The sequence below is a fragment of the Myotis daubentonii genome, chromosome 1 (assembly GCF_963259705.1).
Source record: "Myotis daubentonii chromosome 1, mMyoDau2.1, whole genome shotgun sequence".
NCBI classification, from domain to species: Eukaryota; Metazoa; Chordata; class Mammalia; order Chiroptera; family Vespertilionidae; genus Myotis; species Myotis daubentonii.
In genome coordinates this window covers 39,464,835-39,483,808 of record NC_081840.1, presented here as the reverse complement: position 1 = coordinate 39,483,808, position 18,974 = coordinate 39,464,835, and the positions used below count along the sequence as shown (strand labels likewise).

General features: G+C 42.3%; 2 protein-coding genes across 4 annotated transcripts in view; one reads left to right on the top strand and one right to left on the bottom strand.

Annotated features, from left to right (window-relative positions):
* TXNDC16 (thioredoxin domain containing 16) overlaps positions 1–15,746 on the bottom strand; it is a 102,016-nt gene extending 86,270 nt beyond the window's left edge. For 2 of the 3 annotated variants that reach the window (XM_059695907.1, XM_059695916.1), the window contains exons 1-4: positions 15,160–15,744; positions 8,771–8,882; positions 7,909–8,213; positions 7,674–7,756 (exon numbers count right to left, since the gene is read on the bottom strand). In XM_059695907.1, the coding sequence (XP_059551890.1) occupies positions 7,674–7,756; positions 7,909–8,071 (246 nt within the window). In that variant the 5' untranslated portion in view covers positions 8,072–8,213; positions 8,771–8,882; positions 15,160–15,744. Of the gene's footprint in view, positions 1–7,673; positions 7,757–7,908; positions 8,214–8,770; positions 8,883–15,159 lie in introns of all 3 variants that reach the window. The other variant, XM_059695899.1, reaches the window with a different exon arrangement.
* An 81-nt stretch (positions 15,747–15,827) lies between these two features.
* The window catches only part of GPR137C (G protein-coupled receptor 137C), a 57,125-nt gene continuing 53,978 nt past the window's right edge, over positions 15,828–18,974 (top strand). Inside the window, 1 exon segment of the mRNA XM_059695929.1 lies at positions 15,828–16,431. Coding sequence (XP_059551912.1) covers positions 15,979–16,431 — 453 coding nt within the window. The 5' untranslated portion in view covers positions 15,828–15,978.

Genomic DNA, 18,974 nt, shown 5'->3' with positions numbered 1-18,974 from the left:
AAGGAAACAATTAAAGCAGAACAAAAGTCCTGAAGGAAAGCCAGGAAGCACAGCAGTAAGTGGTAAATTGAGCCCATGGAAGCACCTCAGTAGCCAGCACACAGGGATAGCAGACACGGGTGGTTTCTTACCCCAAATCCATCCTCCCCTTTGGTTTTACTAAAGGAACTTCACTAAAAGCAAATCTCTCATAAAAGTCTCTTCCAGATGCCCAACAGGTAAGGATGGCTAAACAGTGTTAGGAGAAGTCACTGGGTTGGGATTCTTGGAAGGCTCTTAAAAGAGGATTTACTGATATTCTTGCTCTTCCCACTTCTTCCTGACAAAACACAGACAAGATAGCTAGAACAGCAGTAGTAATCACGGACCACAAGGCATTTTTAGAGAAGAAATCCTTGCTAAAGATGGTGCATCAAAAAGAATAAACCTAAGACCCTGATGATGCCTGAGCAGCCACAACAGCCCTTGATAGCTTACAATCAGGACTCTATATGAAAAATACAAGGACAATCCTGGTAGCAACATGAAGATTAAATGAAAGGCATCAGAGCACAGAGATAAGGAGGCAAGTTAAAAGAATCACATCAGTATAGGTCAAGGATGACAGGGACCTGAAGTAAAACAGAAAAGATTCAAGAGACTTTTCACAAATATGGTAAGTAAAACTAGGGAAAAAACTGAGCATGTATAAGCAGCATGAGCTAGAGGTGGAAAAGGAAGGAAATAAAAAAGGTTACTAGATGGGGCAAAGAGGTACACACCAACATAACTTACCAAGACTAATTCTAGAAGAACAGTGACTTTGCTTTGGATTTTGTTAGTTTGGGGGATTTTTTTTAAAATATATTTTTATTGATTTCAGAGATGAAGAGAGAGAGAGAGAGAAACATCAATGAGAGAGAATCATTGATCAGCTGCCTCTTGCACATCCCCCACTGGGGATCAAGCCCACAACCTGGGCATGTGCCCTTGACCAGAATTGAACCTGGGACCCTTCAGTCCACAGGCTGACGCTCTATCCACTGAGCCAAACCGGCTAGGGCTTGGGGGATTTTTCTTAAGATGAGTTTTTGTTGGTGGTGGTGTTCAATTTAATTTTAAGAGAGTTTGAGGAATCAGAATAATAATTAGGGAAGCTACATTTGTGTTGTTTTTTAAGTGTTACAAAAGGAGAACTGATACTCAGAAAAGATATCAGGAATAGAGAATTAGAATTAAAAGTCAGATTATAGCCATAAGCAGAAAAGAGTAAATTTTAATGTAAATAATTTTAAAAGAATGCTTAAAAGTCAGAGCATAGGGATGGTTAGCATTATGAGAATAGATTTTTCCATTCATCCATTCAACAGATATTTGAACACCTACCATATGTCAGTCACTGTTCTAGTCAATGGGGGTACAGTTAAGTTACAAATAAAAACCTTTATCTTTAGAACTTAGATTCTAAAAGTAGAGACAGATAATTTTTTAAAATTAAGTAATATGTAATGTTAAATGCTATAATAAATATTAAGTGTGTGACAGGACATTTTAGGAATCAAGGAAGACTTCTCTGAGGTGGTGACATTTGAACAAAGAACCGAAGCAATGGAGTGAAACATACAAATATGTAAATATGTGGAAGACATGAGTTCTAAGCAGAGTGGGAAAATACAAAGGACTGTGGAAATAACACATGTGGCAGGCTCAAGTAACAGAAAGATGACCAGTATGTGTAAGGAACACACTGAACAGGGTGGGGGAACAGAAAATCAGATAAGAGAGGAAGTGAGTATCCACAGATTTTATCGTAACTGTAATGGGAAGCCTTTCTGGGAGGGTATCAAGGTAACCTGAACACATTTCACTTACATGTGAAGAGTTGAGTGAGACAAAAGTGAAAACAGAAAGACCAATTGTTAGAAGGCTATTATGGTTTCCCAGATGAGTCTGATGATGCTTTGGATAAAGAAGGAATAAAAGTGAAGGCATAGGAAGTAGTCAGATTTGGAGAGTTTTGATAGTAGAAACTAAAGGAATTATTGATGGTTATAATGGAACTACAAGTCAAGGTTAACTCAAAGGTTTTCTGTTTTTAAATCTACATTGATATATTAATACTAGAGGCCCAGTGCAGGAATTCGTACACAGGTGGGGTCCCTTGGCCTGGCTGGCAATTGGGGCCTATGGGGGCTGACAGGCCGGGGAGGGACTACAGGAGGGCTCCAGGGCATGTCCAGCTCGCTCACCTAGTCCTGATCAGCTGGACCACAGCAGCAAGCTAACCTAAGGTCAGAGCATCTGCCCCCTGGTGGTCAGTGCACATCATAGCGACTGGTCAAGCAGTCGACTGAATGGTTGACCAATCAGTCGGACACTCAGCATATTATGCTTTATTATATAGGATAGCTATACCAGCTTTCATTAGGTTATCATTTCATGATATATCTTTTTCCTTCATTTACTTTGAAGATTTCTGAAGCCTTTATTTTAAGATGCATTTCTAAATAGCATCAGTTGGGTTTGGTTATTATACCCAGCTTAATAATTTTGGTCTTAATTGGAACATTTAATCCATTGATATTAGTGTTTTCTTCATCTACCTCTGCCTCCTGAAATCTTAACTTTTGAGGACAATCTCAAGATGCTACTTTTTATGAAGTCTTTCCCAACGCCATACATGACCTTCCATTTCAACAATGAGATATGAGCTCTCTTTCCTTTTAACCACTATGGCATATTATTTGTATCTCTCTTATTATAATTGGGTTCTGCTATTTATTAAAATGATTTGAAACTGTGTTTTATCCTTCCTATTTAGAATATAAAGTATCCAAAGAAATAGACTGGGTCTTAATCATTTTTTTATCCAATAGACTAAATATAGTGAGCTAATTTTAATCTCATAAACATTTACTGAGTACTTCTCATGTGCCAGGGACTGAGCTAGATACTCAATATAGGTCTCTCTTATTCACCACAGTGTCCCTTCCATGTAGCTTGGTGACCTCAACTATAAAATTGAGTTTAAATTATGTTAGTTCATATAAAGGTACCACTGGGCATGAACCTCAATATTCTACTCCAGTTACTAGACATTACAGTTATTAGTTACTAGATAAACAGCATGATTACCCTTTTTGAGTGTCATACTTAGTCTATTATTTCATTTTTAAATTTCAGTTTAAAATGTTATTCATAGTCCTAACCGGTTTGGCTCAGTGGATAGAGCGTTGGCCTGCGGACTGAAGGGTCCCAGTTTCAATTCCAGTCAGGGGCATATACCTTGGTTGCGGGCACATTCCCAGTGGGGAGTGTGCAGGAGGCAGCTGATGGATGTTTCTCTCTCATCGGTGTTTCTAACTCTCTATCCCTCTCTTCCTCTCTGTAAAAAATCAATAAAATATATTTTTTAAAAAATAAAATAAATAAATAAAATGTTATTCATAGCTCCTCAGAGATGAGAGCCATTATCACTAGAGTGTAATCAGCTGTTCATTAGCTGAGACCCCTATACAAACAGAATTGAATATTCTTTAAGGTATGTAGCCATGACATAAGACATATATATTTGGTTTCTGCCTCTGGTTTCTGACACAGAGTTCCTAAAACCCTTGTAATTCTTGAGTGATAGGCATGCTAGGAACATTTTTGCTCTAATATTTGGTCTTTAACTCCAGTTCCTGATATAAGAGATTCTAAAAGCCCATGAAGGGTCTTTTTTATGCTAATGAGGTGACTGGTGGCTGAGGACCCCTAGATAACGTAAGGATAGGGACTGGTTGCCAGAAAGCATCATTAAGAGGGCTGGAACTTCAGTGTAGTTGAAAGAGGGATGCGGCCTGCCGGCTGCAAGTTTAACATGCTTAGTTGTAGTGGATACCACAGAGAAGGGAGCTGGGGTGGGGGGAGTTAGTAAAGGTAAATAGGGCCAAATATATAGTGATGGAAAATTATCTGACTTTGGGTAATTGGCACACAATACAATATACAGATCATGTAACATAGAAATGCCACTTGAAACCTATATGATCTTATTAACCAATGGCACCCCAATAAATTTAATTTTCTTAAAAAAAGAGGGTTGGAACTTTCAGCCTCACCTCCCATCCTCCATGCAGGAGATTGTCCATCACCAATGGCCAACGATTTAATCTGTCATGCCTACATAATGATACCTCCATAAAACTTTAAGCAGCAGGATTTAGAGAGCTTCCAGGTTGGTGAACACCATCCAAGGCCCAGGAGAATGACACACCCAAACTACAGTAGGACTGAAACTCCTGTGCTCAAGACCTTGCCCTATGCATCTCTTCCACTTGGCTGATCCTGAGATAGCCTTTATAATAGACCAGCAATAGCAAGTAAAGTGTTTCCCTGAGTTCTGTGAACCATTATAGCAAATCATCCAATCTCAGGAGGGGATGGTGAGAACACCCAATTTGCAGCCAAGTCCTACAGAAGTTGTAGGCAACCTGGAGACACACTACTCGTGATTGGCATCTAAAGTGACAGGTGGTCTTACAAGACTGAACTCTTACCCTGAGGGGTCTGTGCTAACTCTGGGCAATTAATGTTAGATTGCTTGGTGTGGAAACATACATATCTGGTGTCAAAAGTGTTCTATGCGTAGAGGGAACAATATCTCTTTAATAGGCAAGGTTAGTTAACCTTTCTGCCCTGGGAACTAGCTGCAGAGACCAAGAGGGACAATAGCCATCTCTTGGAGGAGGAAGGCTAATGAACTAAGAACAAATGTACACAGTATAGGAGAAAAAGGAATTCTATGGAAAGTAACCTCACAAGGTGAACTGATCATAAATTCCTAACTGGGGAGGTCATGATGGGTAGTCACACCCCAGGCATATAACTTTGGTAAAAGATTGATCGTTGCCTTAAGCAAACCCTGTCCTTGTTTCTGTGCATCAAGGTTAACACAGCTTTGTATTAATATCACCACCTTTTTAGACCCTCCTTTTAAAGTGTTGAAAGCACATAATATTAACTATCCTGTAATCCAATCCCCACCTTACTTTCTCCCACCTCCATGTAATAATCCTTAAATTCCCTCCTGAATTTCAAATGCATTAAAGAAACTTATTCTCCAGAGCTTTTGAAATCTTTCTCTTTTTTTTTTTTACCCTAGCCAGTTTGGCTCAGTGGATAGAACATCGGTCTGCAGACTGAGAGGGTCCCAGGTTCAATTCTGGTCAAGGGCACATGCCCAGGTTGTGGGCTCAGTCCCCAGAGGGGGGCATGCAGGAGGCAGCCAATCAATGATTCTTTCTCATCATTGATGTTTCTATCTTTCTCTCTCCCTTCCTCTCTAAAATAAATATATATATATCCTCACCCAAGGGTATTTTCCATTGATTTTTAGAGAGTGGACGAGAGAAGGAAAGACAGAGAGAAACATCAATGTGAGAGAAACACATTGATAGGCTGCCTCCTGCACATACCCTGACCAGGGCCCGGACCGAGGAGGAGCCTGCAACCCAGGTACATGCCCTTGGCCGGAATCGAACCTGGGTACCTTAGGTCTGCAGGCCAATTGATACTCTATCCACTGAGCCAAAGTGGCTAGGGCCAGAGCTTTTGAAATCTTGCTCCTCAGGGCATGTCATCAGTTTGACTCAAATAAACTCATAACAATTCTTCACAGGTTTGGACATTTCTTACATTGACAAGAGAAAGTCAGGTAGGCACTAATCTGAAAGAATTTAATAATCCCTGTGTTACTTCTCATTCAGTTTTCTAAGGTACAAATTCTAAGGTTAAACTAAATGAAAGGCTTATGTACCTATCTAATCCATGATGCTTGTGGAAATTTTCCATAATATTCCATGGCAAGTTTGAAATTTTTTTGAGAAAAAAGTAAGTATATAATTTCAAGTTAGGTTGTTTTAACTTTCCTAAAAATAAATGAAACTGCAACATAAGTAATTATAAAAACTTAAAACAGAAAAGGAAAAATATTTCAGGTACCTCAACTTTGGTACCTCTGTGGTAGGCAATTAGACAGACATGAGCAGAGCAAGAACAACGGGCCAGGTACAAAAGGTCACCAGTGGGGAAAGTCCTAGGTGCCTAGCAAAGGGCAATTGTAGGGTGGACCTTGCCCCCAAAGTGACCTTTTCTCCCCTAGCATATCACTGGTCAATCAGTTTAGACCTGCTGATCTTTCCTCCCTAGAGATAATATTTAGGCCTCAGTTGTATTTCAGCTCCAGGCCCAGAAAAGCAACAAAACCAGATAAGCAACACTATGGCTGAACTCAGGACCAGCTGCTTTAGATAATAACCTCCTGCCCTGGTGCTGAACAATCAACAATCAGTGGAGACCTAGACCCTGAAATGACATACCCGGACACCTGCTGAATATTCTATTAAAATCTCCCCCTGGGACCTCCCCTAAAATCTCTACCCTTAAAGCCCTTAGGACTGAGGACCCAGTGCGCTCTCCCTCCAGGAACACTGGTCTGCCTTTCCCTTCTCTCTCTCCTTCCCCCCAGGCATATTACCTTTACCTTCCTCACTCCCACACTCCCAGGGCCCTTCCTTTACCTCTAAATTGTTTCCTAAGTCCATTCTCCTACTAATTACTTTTTCCTCTGTGATTTTTATAAGTAAACTAGAGGCCCGATGCATGAAAATTCGTGCAAGAGTAGGCCTTCCTGCCCTAGCTGGTTTGACTCAGTGAATAGAGCATTGGACTGCAGACTGAAGGGTCCCAGGTTCGATTCCAGTCAAGGGCACATGCCCGGGTTGTGGGCTCGATCCCCATTTGGGGCTGTGCAGAAGGCAGCCAATCAATGATTCTCATCATTGATGTTTCTCTCTCTCTCTCCCTCTCTGAAATCAATAAAAATATATTTTAATAAAAGAGTAGGCCTTCCTTCCCCCAGCTGCCAGCACCGGCTTCCCTCCGGCACCCCGGACCCAGGCTGGCTTCCCTCTGGCCCCAGCTTCATCAGGAAGGACATCCGGAATGACGTCCAGTCTAATTAGCATATTACCCTTTTATTATTATAGATGTTCTCTGAATTCTTTCCTGGCCAAAACTCAAGTACTGAGCCCTAGCTGGTTTGGCTCAGTGGATAGAGCATTGACCTGGGGGCTGAAGGATCCTGGGTTAGACTCCAGTCAAGGGCACATGCAGGGTTGCGGGCTCAATCCCCAGTAGGGGGTGTGCAGGAGGCGGCCAATCAATGATTCTCTCTTATCATTGATGTTTCTGTCTCTCCCTCTCCCTTCCTCTCTGAAATCAATAAAAATATATCTATTAAAAAAAACACAACTCAAGTACTGAGGTTGCTGAACCCAGGTCCGGTCTGACCCCACAGGTCTAACACCTTCCTACCACTTACAACACCTTCATTTGTGCTAACAGAAATTTAATAAATTATTGAATTGTGATATATTTGTCAGGCAAAACAAAAGTCTAACTATAGGATTGAAAATTGACACCACAGTCCCAATAGAATAGTTTACAAAATTAAATTAAATGGCATGCTAAAGAGTTTCAAACAGCTTTTTTCCTGAATATTTATTAACTTATACAATAATCTAGAATGTCTGTGCTTGTTTATTCTTATGAAAAAAAAAAAGGCAGAAAACAACATAAGCATTTTGAGATAGTCATTTAGATGTAAAATGTTTGTCACTAATAATTTATCAACATAAATATCCTTCTACCTTTGCAACTGAGATTCCATAATCCTGGAGAGGTTTAACAGCCTTATTCAGTTCTTCAAGAAATACAGAGGTACTTGGAGAATCTAAAATAAGAAATGTTTTATGAATGTTTAATGATTTACCTCTTAGGAAAGATAAATTCTTAAAATTAAAGCCTAACAATAAGTTCCCACTGAGCATACTGATTAAATAGCAACAGAAAAGTCACATAAGTCAGGATATAAAAAATACTTACCAGCTTGACAAAAATAAGCTAAGGAGGCTTTTCCTGCTTGCAAGGTACTAAAATATTTCTGAGGACTCAGTTCTGGTAGAGAGTTGACTGCTGACTTATAAACAATGCACATCATGACAAAAGAGATGCCAACTCTAAATCCATCGAAACTAAAAGACATCATCAGCTGTAGTTATATATAAGCAGGAGATTCTGTCTGCTTTGTTCACTGCTGTGTTCTGTTGCCTCAGACAATACCTGACAAGAGTAGGTGTTCAATAAAGTTTTGCTGAATTAATTTGTTAAATAAATAAATGAAGTAAAATCTGCAAAAAAGAATAATATTAGGCATTATTTTTATATATTTGATTTTGATACCTTATTATTCCTTTCTAGAAAATATCTGAGATGATATATAATGACATTGATTTGATAATGCTATTGATTTTGATACTTGCAAAAGATATCAAGAAAATGTAATATACTAAGTATCTTAAGTTTAATAGGTAGTTACTGGAGTATGTGAAGCTAATTGTCATTTTTAAGGGTTCTAAAATTTATTATCTAACATCCAATTAATTTTTAAATTGGGCATTTTATCCTTCCCTCCCGAGAGTGGATTTACAATTAACACACAAACAGCTATTTAATACCATTAACATGGGAGTGAGACATCAAAATATATGTCTACTATGTTTACATTCTTTTTACTTTAAACCCCCTAACTACTTAACAGTCCTTCTTAATACACATTTTTAATGCTCAAGACTTTGATTTATTTATACAGCTTAGAAATTCAAATATCTTTTCAAATCACTTCTCTTTTCTGAACTCAGATTTGTTCTAGATATCCTCCTCGCATCTTCTTTCATGCTGTACTTACTTCCATGCTGTCCTCTGTATCTGCTTTCAATTCTCTTCTGTTTTGCTACTTTTAAATTTCTCTTAAACAATATCTTCTTTCAGGAAGCTCTTCCATTGATAATCTATATTATCTATGTTTAAAAGAAGATAGGAAAATTTGCATAATATAAAAATATACTTCTAGAAGGTAAACATATACCCACAGGTATAGGTGAGAATTTACTTTAATTTTTCTTTTCAAACAAAAGATCACTATCTTAAAACAGGACACAAGGGGAAAAAGCAAAAATTTCCCATAAGGATAGGGGTAGAATTTTTCCATAGAGAATAAAATGATAAAAGAATGAAAAAATTAGGAAAAAATTACACTAAATTGAATATTTACTCTGGTCTTTCAATATTATCAATAAGCATATAACACTTCTCCCTAAGAAGTAGGTATATCTAAAGAAGGAGCTAATTACTCATGATTACTTCCTAATATTCTTTTCATTAGAGCTAATTTATATCAAACAGTGAATGAATTTGCCATCAATTTTTAATAATGAGCCAAGAGTTCAAAACTCAAGTAGAATGAGGAGTGAGGACTGTGAGCAGTATCTAAAAAAAAGTAATTTTAATGATCTAATTAAGGGGTATCCTTGACATTAAAATTGATTCTACAGTACAGCCATTTTAAGGCAGCATATTTTAAAGTGACTTTATATTAATGGGAATGGTTTAAAATAGGTCATCCAAGATTTTCTTTACATTCTGGAGGTGGAGAAAATGCATGCATCCTGAGACTAAGGGAATAATTATATACTAATGAAATAACTCCAACCTAAGTAAAAGGTAAAATACTTAAATGAAAGCACAATAGAAAGAGTCAGTATAAAATATCATTTTTCCTGTCTCTGTGGTTACAATTCAATTATTTTAACATTAAATTGGACATTAGGGTTAACATATGATTCTTTTCCCCTAGAATGTATTTTGTAGCACAAAAAGTTCTAACTGCACATTCAAGACTTGAATACTTTCCCACATCTATCATTGGACAAATGACATTGGACAAATGAGATTACACATGTCAAAGTACTGTGAATTTGGACAATTAGTGATGTTGCTGATTATTCTTACATATTCTTAGAGATAAGAACTCATAAGTATCCTTGCAGTTTATCCCATCTTTGATAAATTGATTATTTAAGGAATTACTTAAAGAAGAGACTGCTGCACAGGTCAACTTGAAATAGAGTTTACATGGTCATAACAAAATAAATACTGAATAATGATATAGCCAAATCTATGGCAACCACAGTTGAGAAGATGGGGAGACAGAAAGTAAGGCTTCATGAAGACAGGGCGAGAAAAGGGATAAAAGAGCCAAATACTAATCTTTCACAAGACCAAAAGCCAAGTTTATTAGAAGCAGGAATATCAATGCCGAAAACAAGTTGAAAGTAAGTGCCTTTAAGGAATAAGACATTGGAGGGAGAAAGACACCAAAGGGACTTTTTAAAAAATATATATTTTTATTGATTTCAGAGAGGAAGGGAGAGGGATAGAGAGATAGAAACATCAATGGTGAGAGAGAATCATTGATCGGCTGCCTCCTGCACGCCCCCTACTGGGGACCAAGCCCACAACCCAGGCATGTGCCCTTGGCCAAAATCGAACCTGGGACTCTTCAGTCGGCAGGCCTACACTCTATCCACTGAGCCAAACCGGCTAGAGCAGAACCTTCTTTAAACAGTGCATCTTTTCACTTTGATTTTTTTTTTAAATTACCTATGTGTTAGGAAATCGTTTATAGCTTCTATTCACATTAGCCCAACCTACCCCGTGGTGCCACAGAAGAGTGGTCATTGCACATGAATAAAATGCCTTTGTCCAGAGGCATGATCTCCTCATAAAAAGATATTTAAACTAAAGAGAAGGTAAGTATGGGTGGCAAATGGTGGGGAAAGAGAACATCCAGTGCGCATAGAATAAAAACAAAGATACAGAAGGTACTTGGTGACTTTTCCTCCAATTATTAGAAAATGGAACAGAAAATAGTACTTTAATGCTTCAAACACTAAAAAAATCAGAACAAAGTGATGAGTACACTGTGCACCTTGAGAGAAATGTGACCTCGTCAATTTGTTGAGGTAGCTCATTAGCATGGGGTAACAGTTCCAGTTTTCCTGGCAGGTATACCGTAGGATTACACTTATTACCTACCTGTACTTCCCACCTCTAGCAAAGTTTGAGATAACCATGTGACTTATTCTGGCCAATAAAATGTGAGCAAACGTGGTATGTCCCTTTCAGGCAATAGTTTTAACAGCTAGTGTGCAATATACCAGGCTTTATTTTCTTTTGCCACAGTCACTAAAAATGCTCAAGTGGTGGCTGTCATCAGCATCGGTCCCAGAATGAACACAACAAAGAGAACCCACAATTGATATGCAATGAGCATGTGTCATAGGAAGAAATAAACCGTGTTGTCTTAAGCCACTGAGATTTTAGGACTTATTATTGCAGAACAATCTAATTTATCTGCATTGATATACAAACTAGAAGTGAGATGCTGCTATAACAAGAACTCCGAAATACTGGATCAGGGATCAAGCAACAAGGAAGCTTTTTCTTTTTTCCCCCAAGGAAACTTATCAGAGACAGGAGCTCAGCAAATGATCCACATTAAGGAGTAACAAAACATTTGATGAAATTGTCACTACAATAATTTGGAAGTGGCACATACCTAATGAATTTATGAGAATGTATCTAGGGGGCTAATGGATGTATTTATACCTTAATAGAAGAGGCTAGAAGATGGGAAGATGAGAACTATGTGAGAGTTGCTGTTGGTTGTGCCTAATGAAATATTAAAAGAAAAGTACTCAAAGAAGAACCACCATCCAAGAGACTAGTGATTCAAACCTTAAAATAATCCTTTAGTCCCCACCTTTGTGGGGTCAGGCAGTAAGCTGAAAAAACTGCTCAGCCATGGGAAGAGCTCATAACCTCCAAAGCCAACTTCAGATGTGGTCAAAGATAATAAAAATGAAAGGGACCTCTTGCAGGGCAAAGCCAAGGACCATGGAAAACTATGCTCTAGAACAGTGGTTCCCAACATGGGGCACATGCCCCACACAGGGGCAATTTGATTTTTAAGGGGGGCAATTCGAGAATGAGTTATTAACAGTGAATTTTTTGCATTTCTTATGCTCCTAAGGGCCTCATTTACAGTACATAAATATATATTGTGACATATTTATGCATTTTAGTTCTCTATGTTTTGAAACTTTATTTGCTATTTTTTTCATATTGCTTTGTATTATCATTTTCTAAATAATTTCTTAGTGACTTCTTCCTCAGTACTTCAACTGTCCTTTCATTCTTTTATGTTTTTTCTTTCATGGATGCCATGTTCTTTGGGAAGCTTGTTTAGACCAAGTTAATGGCCTTTTAGGCTCCTCCAGGAAAGTTTACTTTTTGAATAATAATAAGTATATGTCACAGGGGGAGCATCAGGATTTTAGAGATGTTTAGGTGGGACATGGCCAGAAAAGAGTTTGGAACCACTGCTCTAGAGCATGTGTCAGCATATGAACTATCTGTTACTGGTCTATAATAATGAGATCAACATAGAAATTGAGTGTAAATGTTTAGAAGCTTTTATTGAAATTTCACACATTTGCAAATAAAATGCTAAGGGCAACGAAAGTTTTTGTTTGGCACCAAAATATTGAAAGAGCCCCCGGAGGGAAATGAGGACAATGTACCTCGAGGGAAAAACACTGATATTCCTGCCAGTGAGGGAAGGGGGCAAGGGTTCACCTTCATGTGTTCTGTAGACAGGTGGAGCAGCTGGCGGCCCTCTCCAGCCAGAACAATCCCGTTTTGAAATTGCACATAGTACTCGGCAAACAGTTCAGCTTTAAATGTTTGAGAGACCATTGTGCTAAAGGAATCTGCCTTCCTAGAACAACAATATCCAACCATTGTGCATTTGGACACATTTCCAGTTTTAAAATATCTAGCAACAAGCTTTTCTAGAAGGCCACTGATTCATTTGCCTTTTATAGGCCTAAATTTCCCTTTCGATGAACCAAAAAAGTAACGGTTTTCCCTCTCAACAAAAAGAAGAAATTGACAACTGTAAACATTAAGCAAATTATACCGAGATCTGTGGGCATCATTCTCTGGGAAAAAGACATGCTTCATATTTTGCAACAAATGGGGCACTTAATGCTTACAAAGTTCCTATAAGAGTATTTTGTCAAAAATTAGCTTACTTAAGTTTGAATGCTGCTATTATAGAACAGAACCTGCTCATTGAACCAGCCTCAAATAAAATGCTGATTAGATCTCATCACAACTTATCATTTAAGAACCAAAGGAATCAGCATTGTCAACATCTCTCTACTTTACAGCCATTTCAAGATAATTGGAGCAAAATTCTTTATCTCCTCCCTACCCCCTAGCACACATACACCTAAAAAAAGGAGAAAAGAGGAGGGTATCCACAGGTTGCTAGCTCTATCCCTGTAGGAGGCAGCCAATCAATGATTCCCTCTCAGTATATCTCTCTCTCCCTCTCCCTTCCTCTCTAAAATCAATAAAAAAATATATAGTTTTTAAAGAGGAGGGTATCCAGAGTTGCAATGACACTAGAATAAAAAGTCTTACAATCAAAGACCTAAAACTAGTATGGGTACTATCCAGGTGTTAAGTATCATTTTAAGTAGATAATATAGGAGGAGTAAAAGAAAAAAACTTCATAGCGAAATTGTATTCATGGCCTAAAATTTGCACCTCGTTGATTACAAAAGATACAAAAAACAGGCCATGCCAGAGAACAAGAGGGTCCCCTGACTTTGACAAGTGACTCAAATCCCATAACTCTGAATTCATGCTTAATTTATGTGCTACAGCACATAACCGCAATCAGTTAACTCACTGTTGCCATCCAGCACTGTCCCCTCTCAAGTAGAACTGTATGGCGCTCACCACATGCTCTAGGAATCCATTAGGTTAATTTCTTACACTCCAATAAACATGCGATCCTTCTCAAAAGCGTTGTTGGATCAGGCCTGTGAACTTCTTTACAGCAAGTTGTACCCGACTGTAGGCTGCACTGCACAACTGCTCAGCTGACTGTTCCACCTGTGAGATACCACCTAACAGCGCTAGGCCCACACATCTATCAGTGTGTCAGCACAGCTAGAAAGAATCCAAAACAGCCCCCACCCCGCAACCTATGAACCAGGAAGTCCAGGTAGGATTCCCACCTGGGCACATGCCTGGGTTGTGGGCGCGGTCCCCAATAGAGGGCTGAAGGAGGCAGCCAATCAATTATTCTCTCTCATCATTGATGTTTCTATCTCTCTCTCTCTCTCCCTTCCTCTCTGAAATCAATTAGATAGATAAATAGATAGATCTATAGATGGAGATGGAGATGGAGATGGAGATGGAGATGGAGATGGAGATGGAGAAAGGGGTGATAGAGATAGAACCCAAAACACACAAGCATCCGGTGCCTGGGATACAAAACAGACTTTAAAGTTCTCTGTGGATCACTAGCTAGGAAAGAAGGTAGCAACAGGCTTCCTGGGCAAAGCATTAGAGCGAAGGATAGTGAAACAGGAAAGGCTGGGTGTTGGCTGCGTCAGTAAATATTGCCAGTACCTTTCAGATACTGAATTTGTGGAGTGCCGCTCATTCTAAGATGAATATAAATTATTTTCTGTTCATAATACACTATTCGGCTCATTTTATTAGCAATCAAAAAGAAAAAAGAAAGAAAGAAAAGGAAAGAAAGAAGAAGTCAAGAAATGGTAAGTGTCAGCCAGTACACGCTGGAGATTTATTCATTCCTCACTCATTTACCGCAGTCACAGAACATTTGTTTTGTGTCTCTGGTTTACCACAGACAGGACGAAGGTTTGAGGAAAGCATGTGGAACTGAGGGAGCACAGACCATTCCGCTTCTTCCCCTCTAGAATCCATATGAGACACGGAGTTCTATTTCTGCCTGTTCCCTAAACTTATGCCCAGAGCATCTGTCTACATTCTAAGTTTCAGAGGGCCACGTCCCCCCTTTTCATACTGCTGGGTCCTCCATCTCCACCTCATCCTCATACCACTCTTCTCTAAGGGCGGCTCCCGAGGGAGGAACGAGCCTTCCTTAGAACGGGGTTCCCCCTTCGCCTCATTCCATTCCCGCTCCCCTCACAGGGCTCAGGTTTTCCTCGCCGCTCAAGCCGGGAAGGAAGGAAGCAAAATGCCCCTCCTCAGAACCCCGGGGAGGCCCCTTCTAAGCCAAACCCGAGCTCAGCGGGGTGGCCCTTGCTGAGGGAGAGCCGCCTGGGTGAACCCCCATTCCTGCAGGCAGAGCCCAGAGCCCTGGCCTGGAGGACCCGCGTGGCCACCTACCTGCCTGCGCGCGGCCGCGGGCTCGTGCCCGGCGAAGGAGAAGCAGAAGGCGGGTCCTCGCCCCGCTCGTCCCGCGGACGCGCTCGCTACGCCCACTTGAGAGAGTGCAGCGCCCACAGCAGCCACCGCTCAGTGCAATGGGCCTGCGGGGCAGGCAAACACACACACACACTCACACACACACACATAAAACACACAATCCCGGAGGCTCCTCCCCCTCCTCGTGCTCCCGACGTGAGACCTCTCCAACCAATGGGAAGCACGGAGGGCGGAGCGAGACCCGCCCCAGGTGGCGGGCGACCACCGAGTCCTCCCGCCGGTGCGAACGGGCCGTGCAGTTGCTGGGCCAATCGGCAGCGTGGGTGGGGAGTGCGCGGAGGGGGAGAAGGCGGAGAGCGCGGGCGTCCAATCAGAGCTTGGATCCCCGGAGCGACGGGTCCCGCGGCCCGTGGGCGTCCGAGCTCGGCGCGCTGGGGGCGTGCCCGCCTGGCCCAATCGGCGCGAGCCCAAGGTGCGGAGCGAGCGCCTCAAATGCTCGGGTTTCTCAGCTGATTGTCTCCAGCCGAGAGTTGTTTTTTGCAGCGACCGAGCGGATCCGCAGCAGGAGGAGCCGAGACCCCCGGGGGGGCGGGGAGAGGAGGCGGGGTCGGGGGAGCCGCGGCTGCTCGGCGCGGGGCTCAGGGTCCTGTCACGGCGCTTCCTGGGGTTGGAGGTTAGGGTGGGTGGGGGGGTGAGGCACCCATCCTTCTCCCCCTCGACGGCAGCCCCGAGCCCGGCCCCTTCCTTCCCGCGCGCCCTCGCCCTCCCTCCAGCCCCCTCATGAGGGTGTCCGTGCCGGGTCCCGTGGTCGCCGCCGCTGCCGCCGCTCCGGTGGCCGGCCGCGAGCCCTCGACGCCGGGCCAGGGCGGCGGAGGGGAAGGCGCCGTCGCGGCCGCCTCGGGAGCCGCGGTGCCGGGCTCGGTGCAGTTGGCGCTGAGCGTCCTGCACGCCCTGCTCTACGCCGCGCTCTTCGCCTTTGCCTACCTGCAGCTGTGGCGGCTGCTGCTGTACCGCGAGCGGCGGCTGAGTTACCAGAGCCTCTGCCTCTTCCTCTGCCTCCTGTGGGCAGCGCTCAGGACCACCCTCTTCTCCGCCGCCTTCTCGCTGAGCGGCTCCCTGCCTCTGCTCCGGCCGCCCGCCCGCCTGCACTTCTTCCCCCACTGGCTGCTCTACTGCTTCCCCTCCTGCCTCCAGTTCTCCACGCTCTGTCTCCTCAACCTCTACCTGGCGGAGGTAAGGCGGGAGGACCGGCGTGCGGGGCCGGCCGGCCGGGCGAGCGCCCCCCCACCCCAACCCCCGCGAGCAACTCTGACTAGGGACGGGGCGGGGGCGGGGGGGGGCGGCGATGAGATGCGGACCCGAGACCAGTCTGGGGAAACTGAGGCACGCCTGGAGGGCGCGCGGGTGTGCTCTCCCTAAACTTGAGCAGCTGATTGACTGGGTTGCGGAGGGGCTGGGGGTGCGGGGGGGGGGGGCGGCGGAGGGAGTACGAGTGTGTGTTCTCCCAACTTAACACAGCAGGACGACCCTTTGTTCGGGGTGCTAGCCCTCGAAGGTAAGGGGGGGTGGCATCGCCAGAAGTAGCAGCCCCCGGCAGCTCCGCCGAAGCCGGACTGCGCCGAGAGGGGCTGGATGCTGAGGTAGCAGCAGCTCTGCCGAGGCTGGACTGCTGCCAGCCATTACGTCACCAGGCAGAGCTGTGCCTCTGCTATTGTTGCTGCGTTTCTTTTATTAGAAGCTTATATTCCCTCCTGCATCTCCTTTCCTGTGGCTCGATGAGCCTCGCACAAATCCCATTCGATCGTTCCCCAGCAGGGTTAATAATCACCAATGCCTGGGGTCAATAGGAAGACCTCCATCAAGCCCTTCATGTTTGCCCCAGTTGCTTCATGCTTTGGCTATTTTTCCTTACCTCTTGCAGCCTAGTCTCTCTCTCTCTTTTTTTTTTTTTTGGAGCTAATTAAGAGAAAATACTAGCTGAATCTGTGCCTATTGCAGAAACAAACCACCAAACTGTTTTTGCAATAACTTGTTTAATAGCTGGAAGCTAATCACACCCCCTTTCTCTTTTATGGGGAATTACTGGTTGGATTGCATTGTTCTGGGGAGCTTAGGTATTTGACCCATTTCAAACAGGTTTGGGAGTGTAAGGTTGTCAATCATGTGTGTCATCTAGTGGTATTTAAGCCACAGAATTTTGAGAATTGTCGAAAAGGCCCCCCTCCCCATCCTGCAAAAAAAAAAAAAAATAGCTTGAGGAGGGGAGGAAGCAAGGTGACATCATATACTTAATACTGACATAGAACAATATTGGTCTATGCAGCTAATCCTCTCAAAGGCTTTGGAGGTGATGAGAATTAACTAGTTATCAGCAAAAGTAAAAACATTTGATGCAGAATCAGTGATTATATTTCTTGCATACATAAACCAACTCTTTTCTCCCATAGTAGATAGAAAGTAGAATGCATACTTTTTAAATCCAGTCCTAACTTCAGCTTTTTAGCACGCTAAAAGCAATAGTTGAAAATAAGTAACAAAACATTAACTTTCATTCTTTTCCTTTCCACCCCCCCCCCCACCTTTGGAAGTCCAAGCAATACAATGACTAACAACCAAACAGTAAAAAGCATAAATAAAAAGCATGGGTAATCATAAATCAAATCATGCCATAGTCATGTCACTTATTTGATGATCTTCTAGTTATTTGAACTTTAATTATTTCTCTCCTTTGCAGTTAAACTGATACATTGTATTCTTCCTGACACCATTTCTGATACAATACCAGTGACCTTTCTTCACTGAAGCTTTAATCCAGCTTTAGATATAATTAATCTACCTATATGTGATTAGCAGTCCTTATTCCCTGAGCATCAGATAAATTATTTTCCCCTATACATTTTGACTTATAAAATTATATTAATGATCCACTGCAAAATAGTTGGTAGGCATTTCATAAAGGAGATAAACACTTTCTTTTACTTTTTTCTTGTGACATCATATATAAAGTGCACAAATCTTAAATGTATAGCTAGGTCTAGCCTTGCCTGGGTAGCTCAGTTGGTTAGAGCATTGTCCCAATACCCTAAGGTTGCAGGTTCAATCCCAGGTCAGGGCAATACAAGAATCAACCAATGAATGCATAAATAAGTGGAACAACAAATGGATGTTTGTCTCGCCCTCTCTCTAAAATCAATTTTTTAAAAAATTTTAAGCCCTAGCTAGTTTGGCTCAGTGGAAAAAGTGTTGGGCCCACAGACTGAAGGGTCGCAAGTTTGATTTCAGTCAAGGGTTTGCACTTCAGTTGCAGGCTCAATCCCTGGCCCCAGGTGGGGGAGGCAACTGATTGCCATGCTCTCTTACATCTATTGCTGTGTCTCTCTTTCATCGATGTTTCTCTGTCTCTCCCCCTCCCTCCTACTCTTTCTAAAAACAAACAAAATCAATGGAAAAATATCCTTGGGTTAGGATTGACAAAACCACACACAAAAAAACAAATGTCCTCTCAAAATAAAATCACTAATAAAAGAGAAAGATGCAAATTGACCGTACCTTTGGATGTCCACCAGCCAATCAGAAGTGAGTATGCAAATTAACCCAACAAATATGTTGGGTTAATTTGCATATGCAGGTGCAAAGCAGCTGGGGGTGGGGCGGGACGCTTGCATCGTTGCCATGGCGACGACACAGGCATACTGCACCAGCCCAGCCACTCTGGGACTCTGGGCAGCGTGGGAAGGCAGAAAGGCGGCTCCGGGCCAGAGCAAAGGTGGTGCCAG